General features: G+C 43.3%; 1 protein-coding gene across 1 annotated transcript; it reads left to right on the forward strand.

Annotated features, from left to right (window-relative positions):
- Nucleotides 1-8,529: 8,529 nt before the first annotated feature.
- On the forward strand, nucleotides 8,530-9,560 carry LOC122721573. The gene is made up of 2 exons (XM_043949667.1): nucleotides 8,530-8,551; nucleotides 8,915-9,560. The coding sequence occupies exon 2, from the start codon at nucleotides 8,919-8,921 to the stop codon at nucleotides 9,531-9,533; it is 615 nt and encodes a 204-aa protein (XP_043805602.1). The 5' UTR covers nucleotides 8,530-8,551; nucleotides 8,915-8,918; the 3' UTR covers nucleotides 9,534-9,560.
- The last annotated feature ends 4,450 nt before the right edge of the window (nucleotides 9,561-14,010 follow it).

Consider the following 14,010-nt stretch of genomic DNA (forward strand, 5'->3'; position numbering starts at 1 on the left):
TTTTTACAAATTTTTAACTTGGTTTTGAAGATTTTTGGAGCTAAAATCAAGTTGTGGAGCTTTGAGACCCAAGGAGCTAGATTTCTCCTACCTCCAAGTTAAGGATCGTTTCTCCTCTCGATCTTCAAGAGAAAAGCTTAGATCCTACCCTTCTTGTATGTTTTATGAAAGTTTTATGAAGTTTATGGGGTAGAAATGCATGTTTAGGTTAGTTGTTTGTCGAATAGGGTTTATGTGCTTTTATGGATAATGTGTGTTGTATATGTATGCTAGATGTGTTTTGGTTGGGGTTTAGGCTAGTTTGAGACCCCTATTTGCTTATGTATGTGTGTATGCATGTTTTGGAAGTGTTGGATGTGAGTTTTGAAGGTTTGGGAGGCATTTGTGCATAGAAGGCTGAGTTCTGCCATTTATGGAAGAACTCAAGTTTGGCAGCCAAAGGCACTTTCGGCCGCCGAACCTGCCTGTGGTGGCATGTTTTGGCTGCCGAACTTTCAGCTCTGGAGGAGAGTTTCGGCCGCCGAACCTACCGCCGAACATGCATGAGTTTCGGCTCTGGAACCACTTTCGGCTGCCGAACCTGCCTGTAATACCCGGCTCGTTCAGGCATCGGAATTCCTACCGTCCGGTGGAATCTCGGATGTCGGATTCGTGTTGCGGGGTTTGCTCAAGGTTTTCAACATGTTTTTATAAGTGTTTATGGTTTTGAAAGGAAAGGGAATGAGTTTTGAAGAGAAAAGACCAAGGAGGCAAAATGCAGGTTCGGCCGCCGAAAGTGCTATAGGTTCAGCTTCCGAAATTTCACGTTAGGCCGCCGAACGTTGCATGGTTTTGCATGCAGTTTCGGCAGCCGAAGGAAAGGCGGTTGGCCACCTATTTAGGCCCCTTGGACCGGCCATGGAGGGAGCTGGAAGCTCTCTTTGTGGTCAAGGTGGGGTTTATGCTCCCCTTGGATGTTTTCATGATGTTTTCCTCAAATCTTGCAAGGTTTTCATGAGTTTTCCCTTGGTTTTGAAGGTTTTGAGCAAAAAGAGTAAGTTGTGGAGCTTGAAGTTCTTGAAGCTTGTTTTGAAGCTAGGATCACACCAGCCTTTGTGCTAGAAGAGGTAAGTGTTGATCCTTGTGTTTTCTAGTGTTTTAAGCAAGTTTTTATGGATGGAAAGGGAAGAGTTGCATGGTGAGGTGTAAAAGGATGTTTTTTAGGGTTTTTATGCATGAGTATGTTTATGTGTTATGGGTGTTGTTTGTTGGGGTTTTTAGGTAGTTTTGGACCCCTTTGTGCATATATTTGAGTATATGCTTGTTATGTGTGTTGAGATGCATGTTTGAGTGAGGTTTGGGGGAAGTTGTGCATGAGGTGAGCTAGGTTCTGCCTAACGGGAGAACCCAGCTTCGGCCGCCAAAGGAAGGTTCGGCCGCCGAAGGTGTTGAGGAGGTGGTTTCGGCTGCCTAAACCTGCCCCCGAAGGATTGGACTTTCGTCTCTGGAGGGAAGGTTCGGCCGCCGAAGGTGCCGCCGAAGGTTAGAGGCTTTCGTCTCTGGAGTGTGTTTTGGCCCCCGAACCTTGCCCCCGAAGGCTTCGGCCGCCGAAAGAAGAACTTCGGCCGCCGAAAGTAGGCGAGTTTCGTCTCTGGAGAGGACATTCGGCCGCCGAACCTGCCGCCGAAAGTGTCCTGTCCAGCCTTCTTTTGCATGCCTTGTGTGATTGTTCTAGGATCTTTTTAGGGGGTTTTTGGGGAGTTGTTTACGAGATGTGTTAGAGTTCTGTTAGCATTGTTTGGCACCTCATGTGAGTCCACCTGTGTAGGATCGGACCTGAGGCGAGGTGTTTAGCTCCAGTGTGAGAGTTGGCCCAGAGTTAACTACAGCTTGATTTCAGGTGAGTAGACCTAACTATGCATGTTTTAAAGTTAATGTTTACAGAGCATGACAGTATGAGCATGAGACAATCATCATGGATGCCATGTGATACTAGGTTGTATTGCATTAGAAATCACGAAGATGCTGCATTGCATTATTATTGTTGATGGGATGGACCAAGGCGATCTCAGTAGCCCGCTACCTGTTATGGCTAGATAAGACCTTTGGGAGCTCCGCAGTTAGGGGCCGGGCTCTAGTCCATGTAGTGACCTGGGAGTCCGTAGGGACCGGGCACCGACAGAGGGAGTTCTGGGATCATGTCTAATCCGAGATGTGAGATGTTTGTGCTGTGACACATTCCATGAAAGCATATAATGAATGAACTATTTTATGGTTTCTACTCACTGGGCTCTAGTAGCTCACCCCATTCCCTTAACCCCAGTTTTGCAGGGCCAGAGTTCAGCAGAGTGAGCTATGAGAAAAGCAGAGTGAGCATGGGTTGCCGTGTTTGGCTGTATTGTAATAGCATAGCAAGGTTTTGATAAAGTGGCATGTAAAGAAGATTGATGTATATAAGAGAAAGAGACTTGATGTATATGTTTATGCAAGATGATGTAAGATCTAAGGATGTTATGTTATACTTGTTTGTATGCTTGTTTATAGAGTATAGTAGTGGACATGATGTATGAACATATGTTTTAGCATGATGTATATACAGGTTATGATGGAAAGAGCATGTTGTAAAGAGATAGAGTATAATGAGATAATGTCTAGCGTTGTGCTTTGCCCAGTGGTTGCTTAATCCCTAGTGTATGCATGTATCCTGTTTTCCGTTTCTTGATGAGAAATGTGTCAAGCTGGGCTTAACATTTGATGTGTTTATAAAACTCCAGTGAGCAGGGAAGAAAGGGTATAAAACCCCTTGACCCATTTGAGAGAGGGAAGAAAGGGTAAATCCCTTGACCCAAAACAGAAACCAAGGCTAGCCTGTAATATGCGAACCCGAAGAATGGGTTCTATGTTTTCAGTTTAGTAGTTGCTCACTGGTGTAGGCCTTGACGGCTGTGGTTTTAAGGTTAAGCCTAGTAGGTTTTCAGAAAAGTTTTTAAAAGCTAGCGTTCTAGTTGGATCATGTATGGGATTAATCAGGTACACAGAGTTCAGTAGCAGGCTTGCTACGGGTCTAGGCGGCCTTAAGCCGATCTGGATCCTAGCGCCGAGCAGTTTGGAGCCGTTACAGAGGGGTATCGATTTTCGGGCTGTTACACTGCCGCCGAAAGTGGCTGAGTTTCGGCTCTGGAGGGACTTTCGGCCGCCAAACCTGCCGCCGAAAGTACCCTGTTCAGCCTTCCTTTGCATGTTTTCTATGATTATTTTGAGGTGTTTTAGGGGGATTTTTGGGGAGTTGTTTAGAGTCATGTTCGTCTATGTATGGTCCCTTATTTGAGTCCTCTTGTGTAGGTTCGGACTCGAGGACCCAAGGACCCCAGCAGTGAGATAGTTGCTTCTGAGTAAGCCCGAGGTGAGTAGAATAGAACTATATTTTAAATTAATGAATGCCATGTATGTATATTAGGTTGTATTGCATTAGAATTCACGAATATGTTGCATTGCATTATATGATATTGATGTGGATGGTCATTGGATGATCTATAGCCCTCGATATGAGACGAGATGATATGATATGTTATGATATGATGAGGAAGCCCAGTGGGACCCATTCTACGTTCGCTGGCACCATGTAAGAGAAAGACCAGGACCCATTCTACGTTCTAGCACAAATGGACTATGTAGAGGGCTATAGTGACAAGTCCATCCTTGATGTGATTTGTTTGTGATGTGATGCATGTCATGAAAGCATGAATTTTAATATTATGTTTTACTATTCTGCTCACTGGGCTCTAGTAGCTCACCCCATTCCCTTAACCCCCAGGTTTGCAGGTTAGAGACAATCCAGGAAGTCGTCAAGGGTAAAAGGAGATGTCTATGTAATAGAATAGTAGTGGACATGATGATTTGATATGTAATGTTAAGAATAGTGATATGATGTAATGTAATGATGTTATTGAGGATTAGAACTGTACTTGACCCTAGTATGTATAGTTAATCCCTTCTTTCACATGATCTATGTAATGTTTCTATAATATTTTATGTAAACCAAGCTTAATGTATGTTATGATACCCCATTGGAGCATTTGATGAGGACTCCAGTGTGAGATTTATGTTTATGAGTATGTGCATGCACAGGTTAAGCTTGGTGTCTGAAAGAAAAAGTTTACAGTTTTATATATTCGGTATGATCATGTATGGGATTTAACAGGTATACAGGATGTATGTCAAGCTTGCTACGGGTCCCGGCGACCTTAAGTCGATCTGAATCCTAGCGCCGGTAGAGGTCCGGTTTTCGGGTCGTTACAAGGCTTATCAAAATGTTTATAGAATCTCTATTTTTTTTCAAATTGTATTTTTTTATAAAAAATTATACATTTTGTAATTTGAATAAAATGATTTGAATTTAAAGAATTTTTTAATAATTAAAGTTTGTGATATATATGCAATTTAAGCATGATAGCCGCTAGCACTGAGGCAGAGGTCGAACCCTGGTAAAAGAGTCAAGCTCAAAATCCAATAGAGCTCACTATATAAGCTAATCCATCAGCACACCATCCAGCTCACGGTTGAAGTAGGCCGGGCTGACTGAGGGTCCGGACTCATTAGAGAGAAACCCAGTGTAATACCCGGCTAGACTCCGGTATCGGAATTCCTACCGTCCGGTGGAATCTCGGATGTCGGAAACCTCTAGAAGGGCAAAATCATGTTTTCACAACTGTTTTCATGTTTTAATGATTTTTAAGTAAGAATGAATTTGAGTTTTTAAATGAAAAAGACCATGGAACCTTTACCAGGTTCGGCCGCCGAAAGTCATGTTCGGCTGCCGAACGTGGATAGGTTTTGGGAGCACTTTTGGCCTCCGAAAGTTGTGTTTGAAAGAAACCAGGTTCGACCGCCGAACCTCATGTTCGGCCGCCGAACATGCATGAGATGTGGGGGTACGTTCGGCCCCCGAACGTGAACTGGCCAGCCCCTATATAAGAGCTCCATGGCCGAAACGGGCGAGTTTTCTCCCCATTTTCGGCCACGGTGAGTTCTTGCTCCTCCATGGTTCATTTTTTATGATTTTCCTTCAATCCTTCATGTTTTAACAAGGTTTATGTCGTTTTGAAGAGATTTAAGCAAGTTTTGGAGCTTTGAGGTTCAAGAACTCAAAATCTCCCACCTCCGAGTTTAGGACGTCTCTCTCTCGATCTTCAAGAGGTAAGAGCCGATCTTAAGCTCATTTTATGTTTAAAGTAAGTTTTATGCAAGATCTATGGGGTAGAATGCATGTTTAGCTCATAGTTAGATTTTTGAGTTAATGTTATGTTTTGAGCAATGTATGTTGGATTGTGTTGTTGTTGTGTGTTGTAGTTGGGGTTTTAGGTAGTTTGAAACCCCTAGGAGCCAATGTATGTATATTTGCATGATTTGGTGAGTTATATGCATGTTGGAATGGAAGGGAGAAGATTTTGTGCAAAGGGAGCCAAGTTTCTGCCCTTTGGCAGAAACCAGGTTCGGCAGCCGAAGGAACTTTCGGCCGCCGAACATGGCTTGGGAGGCAGGCCTTTCGGCTGCCGAAGTTGCCCCTGAAAAGAGACTTTCGTCTCTGTCTGGGACTTTCGGCCGCCGAAGGTGCCGCCAAACCTGCCTGGGTTTCGGCTCTAGAGTGACTTTCGGCCGCCGAAGGTGCCACCGAAACTGCCCTGTCCAGCCTTCCTTTGCATGTTTTTGCATGATTGTTTTGAGGTGTTTTAGGGGGTTTTTGGGGGATGTTTTCAGAGTTATGTTCTAGTTGTTTGGTCTCTCATTTGAGTCCACCTGTGTAGGTTCGGACCCGAGGAACCGGGGACCTCAGCAATGAGTCAGTGTCAGAGCTAGCCAGAGGTGAGTGGAATAACTCTTATGCTTTTAAATAAATAAATCAGTTTTTGAGCATGTTCATGCATCACGGATGCCATGTGATATTTTAGGTTGTTTGCATTAGAAATCACGAATATGTTGCATTGCATAATATGTTGTTGATGTGGATGAGTGTTGAATGATCCATTAGCCCTCATAGGTTATGGCATGATGATATGATATGGAAGTCCAGATGTGGCCTGCACTACGCCCCTGGCACTATGTAAGAGAAAGACCGGACATGGCCTGCACTACGCCCCCGGCACCATGGAATATGTATGTTATGTTATGTTATGTATAAGAGAAAGACCAGGTGTGGTTTGCACTACGCCCCTGGCATGATTGGAATATGTAGAGGGCTAAATGGTGACAAGTTCATCCTTGATATGATTAATTGTGATGTGATGCATTCCATGATAGCATGTGTTTTAAATGCTTTATGATTCTGCTCACTGGGCTCTAGTAGCTCACCCCTCTCCCAAATTCCCCAGGTTTGCAGGTACGGGTTAGACAGAGAAGTCAAGAAGAGTAATGAAGTCTTATGGTTGTAATAGTTAGAATGTGGACATGATAGATTGTATAATGATGTTTAGATATGTAATGTAATGATATTAAGGTTAGAAGTGTGCTTGACCATAGTATAATGTAATCCCTTTTTGAAACATGATCTTAATATTATTGATGTTTATGTTTAGCCAACTCAACACATGTTGTATACCATTGGGGCATTGATGAGATCCCACAGAGGGATCATGTTTTCTGTTTATGCTTTGTATAGTGCATGCACAGGTTGAGTTTGGTGTATGTTGAAAGGAGAAGTTTTAAATTTTATGTATGTATGTTGATCATGTATGGGATTAAACAGGTTCACAGGTTACATGTCAGGCTTGCTACGGGTCCCGGCGGCCTTAAGCCGATCTGGATCCTAGCGCCGGTAGCGGCCCGATTTTCGGGTCGTTACAGAATGGTATCAGAGCCCTAGGTTCATATGGTCGGACCTAGAGTGTCGGGCTCATAGATGTTATAGAAGGTCAAGCACAATAGGAAGATCATGTCCACTAGGATAGGATGTGGAGTCCTGTCTTGTTTGATGATGTGAAATGCCATGATTATATGCATGTGCATTAATGATATGATATGATATGCATGTGATGAGGGTTCATGTGTGCCCACATGAACCATATGATGCTAATGTTTGCTTGCTATGTGCTACCTTTCAGAAATAGGATGAGAGGAACTCGTCGATCTGCACGATTGACTGGAGTACCACCTGAGGATGAGGGCACGAGCGCCCGTCCTCCAGCATTGCTTAGGGCAATGTCAAGCAGGTCTAGCAGGGAAAGAGCAGTAAGAGACCCTAGAAGGTCTCTGGATCTAGGTAGAAGCAGATCAGTAAGAGGAACAGTTCAGGGAGGAGTATCAGAGGACATGGGGGATGATATGGATGTAGAGTAGAGGAGGGATGGCAGTCTGGGAGTTAGCATGTCAGAAGAAGGAATGGAAGAATCCCAAGGAGGCACCCAGGCCTCGGGATTTGTTCAGCCACCTTACTACCCACCCTTCTCACAAAACCCTGGGTATTCGATGGGAGGCACATCGGATTACCATAGCTTTAGCCCTTATCCCACACAGATGCCATACCCACCTTATTATCCTCCATACCCACAGTACCCAATGTATCCACCTCCACCTCACTATCCAAATCCAGCAAACCCTACCCCAGGGGATGTTGCACCTCCTCCTCCTCCAGCAGAACCAGCAGCCCCAGCTACTCAACCTCCTAGACCTAGCTCAGCCTGTGGGAGCAAGGTCAAAATGACCGACTACATGAAGTTGGGTGCTCCCCAGTATGAAAAAGGGGATGACCCATTTGTGTATCTTGAAAGGGTTAAGGTGATCATAGATGAGATTGGGGCTGATGACAGTAGAGCCATTCAGATGGCCGGGTTCACGCTTAAGTGCAAAAAGGCACGAGAGTGGTTCAAGAATTATGTGAACCCGAGAGTGGACAACATGTCTTGGGAAGAGTTTGCAAACGAGTTTGCAGGTTGGGCTTTTCCCGATAGTTCAAGGGAGATGAAGATGATAGAGTTTGAGCAGTTGAGGCAGACTGATGAGATGGGTGTAGAGGAGTTCACAGACAGATTCTTGGAGCTGTTGCCGTTTGCAGGGCAAAACCTTGACTCAGACCAGAAGAGGTCAAGGAGGTATATCATGAAACTCCACTCCAGATATTCCTCCTTGATCTAGTCAGCAGATAGGGAGAGCTTCCATGCCATAGTGGATATGGCCCGGAAAATGGAGGCCAGTGCCATCGTTCAGGGGACAGTTAAACAGTCAGTGGCACAACCTTCTGGTTTTAAGACCCCAGGCTCTTCTTCAATGAGTGCAGCAACTTCAGGTAGCAAGAAGTGGGACAGAGGTCCCAGAAAGTCTAAGAAGAACAAGTTCTGGAACAAGGTTAAGTCCAGTCTGGGATTAGGGAGTGGCTCAAGCTCTGGTGCAAACAATGCAGTTTGTGCAAGGTGTGGTAAGCCACACAGAGGAGTATGTCGGTTTGGGATGACAGCCTGTTACAGATGTGGTCAGGAGGGGCATATGTCTCGAGAATGTCCAAGAGCAGCCCCGGTGGCACAGTCCCAGCAGACAGCTTCAGGTAGTGTAGTCCACATTGTCCACTCAGAGTCTAGAGGAGGTCGGACCAATCCTAGGTCTTTTGTTATTACTGTTTGTAATTTTGATAGATCATGTATAGATTGTACAGCCCAGTGGAAAAGGTATTTGGTTGAGTGTAAATATTTTATGAATTGACAGGTCCAACTATCAGTTTTTCTCTTATATGTTTTATAATTTGAAATTATAGCAGGTTACATGTTTTTATATGTATAACTATCAGGGGAAGTTCTGTCAGTTTTCTGGGTCATATCAGTCTCTACAGTTTGGGATTTGGGTGTGACAATTTTTGGTATCAGAGCCTAGGTTATAGATTCTGTAGACTTTCCTTGAGTTAGTATTTTTAATTATATTTTGATAATTCCTTTCATATTTTCGTTTGTAGGACAATGCCGCCCAGAGTAGGTAATAGAAGTCGGGGCCGTGGTGTTCGTACAGCTAGATTAGCTGATATTGGTCGACCTCCTAGGGATCCTACAGTTGCACCTCCGCCTCTTCAAGGGGTGGCAGATCATGAGTTATCTGAGAGCCGAGAAGGACATGGAGAATCTGTCTCTCATGGTGTTGAGTCAGGGGCATATCCGACTACACCATCGCCTTCCTCGGCACCTGCAGTTGCACCTCCTGTTGCACCTGCAGCTCCACCTTTTGTTCCACCTGTAGCACCAGCCCATCCTTTCCAGATAAATGCAGACTTGGGTGCTTTTGTGGCACAAGTAGTTACAGCAACTGTTACAGCCAAACCTAGAGATCCGTGGGAGATAGTGGATCGTGCTAGACGTTTGGGAGCTTATGATTTTGATGGTTCCTCTGATGCTGACATTGCAGATAAATGGTTAAAGAAAGTGCTAAAAGTGTTTGAATTAATGAAGTTGACTGATCCAGAGAAGGTGGAAAATGTACATGGTTTACTTCAGGGTAAGGCTGATGCTTGGTTTGATGGCATTCGTCGTAGACATGGAGTCAGACTGACTTGGGATCAATTTATACATGAATTTCGCTAGGAATATTTGTCAGAAAGTTACAGGAAAGGAAAATAGGATGCCTTTTTTAGGCTGTTTCAGGGAAGCCTCTCAATAAGAGAGTATGTTGACAAGTTTGACGATCTTTATTGCTTTGTTTCAGATATATTACCTTCTGAGGAAGCAAAATGTGACAGATTTAGGCAGGGTCTACATGTTAATATCAGATCATCTATGACCTGGTTCAGAGGCAATAACTTCAGAGAGTTGGTGGAAGCAGCTTTGAATGTTGAAAAAGTTAAGCAAGAAGAGAAAGAGTATGAACAGAAGATGAGTAGAAAGCATTTGCAGGGCTCACAGGGGTTCAGAGAAAGACCAGCTAAGAGAGGGAGCAGTTCATTTCAGCCCCAAGCTGGATACAGTGGTAGTGGTAGAGGTTCTTTTGTTAACACAGAGCAGCAGGTTGCCCGACCACAGTCCAGTCAGAGCTCAGTAGCACAACCAACGGGTAGTTCCTTTGGGGCACAGAGACGTGGACAAGGACAAGGATATGCTTCTGGGTTTGAACAAAGGAAGAGACATTTTCCTCAATGTGCCACCTGTGGTAAACATCATGCTGGGGAGTGCAGAAAATTCGATAGGGGTTGTTTTGAATGTGGTTCTTCGGGCCATTTTAAGAGAGATTGTCCATTGCTGATAGCCAGAGACAGTGGTTCTCAGCAAGGATCAGTGGCGCCTCAGAATCTAGGGTATGGTACGACACCATCACAGGGTGTACCTACAGCACAAGTTGGGCCTGGCACAAGCAGAGCCAGTGGAGCTACTTCATCTTCTCAGTCTAGACCAACGATGCAACCTGGCAGACCTCGCACTCAGGCCAGAGTTTTTGCTATGACACAGCAGGAGGCACGAGCATCTCCAGAGGTGGTGACTGGTATGTTAACTATTTTCGATAAAGATGCACACATTCTTATAGATCCTGGTTCCACCCACTCTTTCGTATCTCAATCCTTCTCTAAGCATGCTGATAGAGAATTAAAACCTTTAGACTGTGGATTAGCTGTGAGTACTCCAGTTGGGGATTCTGTAATATGTGAATATGTGTATAGGGATTGTGTTGTTAAGTTGGGCAAACATGAGCTGTTAGTGGATCTAATTCCTTTGTGTCTACAAGATCTGGATGTCATCCTAGGTATGGACTGGTTATCTCGTCATCATGCCACAATAGATTGCTTTGAGAAATCAGTGGTATTTAATAGTCCAGAAGGATCCAAGTTCACTTTCTTTGGGGAGAGGCGTTTACTTCCTTCTTATGTGATTTCTACCATGACTACTAGGAAGTTGCTTCGGAAGGGTTGTCAAGCATACTTAGCCTATGTGATGGATAGTAGTCGGGAAGGACCTAAATTGGAAGATATACCAGTAGTAAGCGAGTTCCCTGATGTATTTCCTGAAGAGCTTCCTGGGTTGCCTCCGGATAGAGAGATTGAATTCTCTATTGATTTAAATCCAGTTACAGCTCCTATTTCTATGGCACCATACAGAATGGCTCCAGCAGAATTGAAGGAGTTAAAAGCACAATTGCAGGAGCTACTTGATAAAGGTTTCATAAGACCCAGTGTTTCACCTTGGGGAGCCCCTGTGCTATTTGTGAAGAAGAAGGATGGTTCCTTAAGGTTGTGTATTGACTACAGACAATTGAATCGAGTCACAGTGCGAAATAAGTATCCTTTACCCTGCATTGATGATCTTTTTGATCAGCTTCAAGGTGCTAAAGTATTCTCTAAGATTGATTTGCGGTCTGGTTATCATCAAGTGAAGATCAAGGAGTCTGATATACCCAAGACAGCCTTTAGAACTCGTTATGGGCATTATGAGTTCCTCGTTATGCCTTTCGGGTTAACTAATGCACCCCCTGCTTTTATGGATCTCATGAATAGGGTGTTCAAGCCCTACTTGGATAGCTTTTTTATTGTGTTTATTGATGACATTTTAGTATATTCCCTAGCAAGGAAGAGCATGAGAAGCATTTACGAATAGTATTGCAGATTTTGAGAGATAAACAACTATATGCTAAATTGAGCAAATGTGAGTTTTGGCTTGATCGGGTGGTTTTCTTGGGACATGTTATCTCAGCAGATGGAGTTTTGGTTGATCCTAAGAAGATTGAAGCAGTAGTCAATTGGGATCCTCCAACTAATGTTACAGAGGTTAGAAGTTTTCTGGGCTTAGCAGGGTATTATCGTCGCTTTGTTCAGGATTTCTCCATCATTGTAGCACCATTGACTAAACTCCTTCGAAAGAATGCAAAGTTTGAATGGACAGATGAATGTCAAGAGAGTTTTGAGAAGCTTAAAACGTGTCTCACATCAGCTCCAGTTCTTACCTTACCCTCAGGTACAGATGGATTTGTGGTGTATAGTGATGCTTCTCACAAGGGTTTAGGCTATGTACTCATGCAACATGGGAAGGTGATAGCTTATGCTTCTAGACAGCTTAGACCACATGACTTAAATTATCCCACCCATGATCTGGAATTAGCTGCAGTTGTGTTTGCATTAAAGACATGGAGGCATTATCTTTATGGCGTGACTTGTCAGATTTTTACAGATCACAAGAGTTTGAAGTATCTTCTCACACAGAAGGAGTTGAATTTAAGGCAGAGACGATGGATTGAGTTACTTAAGGACTACGACTGTACCATTGAATATCATCCAGGTAAAGCTAATGTGGTAGCTGATGCCCTTAGTCGCAAGTCCTTTAGTAATTTGGCTTATCTCAAAACAGTTAGGCTTCCTTTGTTACTAGAGATCAGATCTTTAAGAGTAGAACTAGTAGTGGATGATGCAGGAGCATTGTTAGCAACTCTCAGAGTTCGACCAGTTTTGATGGAAAGAGTCAGAGATGCCCAAAGTCAAGATGAGCAGTTGAGTAAGATCAGGAATGAAGTAAGAAATGACACCCGTACCGACTTTTCTCTAAGGGAGGATGGAACTTTAGTGTTTGGTGATAGACTATGTGTACCCAGAGTGGAAAGCTTGAAGAGAGAGATTATGGAGGAAGCCCATTGTTCTGCTTACTCTATGCACCCAGGCAGTACAAAAATGTACAGAGATCTTAGAGAAAACTATTGGTGGCCAGGTATGAAGAAAGAAATAGCTGACTTTGTGTCTACATGTTTAGTTTGCCAACAGATTAAAGCAGAACATCAACATCCAACAGGAAAGCTGCAACCGCTCCCTATTCCGGAATGGAAGTGGGAACACATTACTATGGATTTTGTTTCTGGGTTACCTCGTACTTTGCATGGACATAATGCAGTATGGGTGATAGTTGATAGATTAACCAAGTCAGCACACTTTTTGCCTGTCAGAATGGATTATTCTTTAGACAAGTTAGCAGAGATCTATGTCAATGAGATTGTAAGACTTCATAGTGCTCCAGTTTCTATTGTTTCAGATAGAGATCCAAGATTCACTTCTCGTTTTTGGCCTAGCTTGCAAAATGCTTTAGGCACCAAGTTGAAGTTTAGCACTTCCTTTCACCCTCAGACTGATGGTCAATCAGAAAGAACTATCCAGACCTTGGAGGATATGCTGAGAGCTTGTGTGATGGAGTTAAAGGAAGTTGGGATAGGTATGTGCATTTAATGGAGTTCTCTTATAATAATAGTTATCATTCGAGTATCGGCATGGCTTCTTATGAAGCTTTATATGGGAGAAGATGCAGAACGCCATTGTGTTGGAATGAGGTAGGGGAAAGACAATTAGAAGGTCCATAACTAGTACAACACACTACAGATAAAATTCAGATGATCAGAAGTAGATTAAAAGCAGCACAAGACAGACAGAAGAGTTATGCAGATTTGAAGAGAAGGGATATTGAATATAATGTTGGCGACAAGGTATTTCTGAAGATCTCTCCTTGGAAAGGGGTTGTACGTTTTGGCAAACGTGGAAAATTGAGTCCGCGATTCATTGGACCATATGAGATTTTAGAGAGAATTGGACCAGTTGCTTATCGTTTAGCACTACCTTCAGAGCTATCTCAGATTCATGATGTCTTCCATGTATCCATGTTAAGGAGATATAGAAGTGACCCTTCCCACATCCTCCAGAAACAACCTATCGAGTTGAGGGAAGACTTAACATATGAAGAAGAGTCAGTAGAGATCATTGCCAGAGAAGATAAGGTTTTAAGGAGCAAGATAATACCCCTGGTTAAAGTTCGATGGAGTAATCATTCTGCTAAAGAAGCTACCTGGGAAAAAGAAGAGAATATGCAAATTCAATTTCCACATTTATTCCCTTCACCAGGTATGTAAATTTCGAGGACGAAATTTCTTTTAGGAGGAGAGAATTATCGGGCCCAGCCCATAAATAAATAAATAAAAAAAAAATTTCCTTTTCTTTAAATCTAAATCTCTTCTTCCTCAACCCAATCAACCCACAAACTTCTAAGATCCTTCAGCTAGATCCTGATTTAAACCTATATTCCGCTCAGAAATTCAATAATTTCT

Source organism: Manihot esculenta, chromosome 1 (assembly GCF_001659605.2).
Source record: "Manihot esculenta cultivar AM560-2 chromosome 1, M.esculenta_v8, whole genome shotgun sequence".
Classification (NCBI taxonomy): Eukaryota; Viridiplantae; Streptophyta; class Magnoliopsida; order Malpighiales; family Euphorbiaceae; genus Manihot; species Manihot esculenta.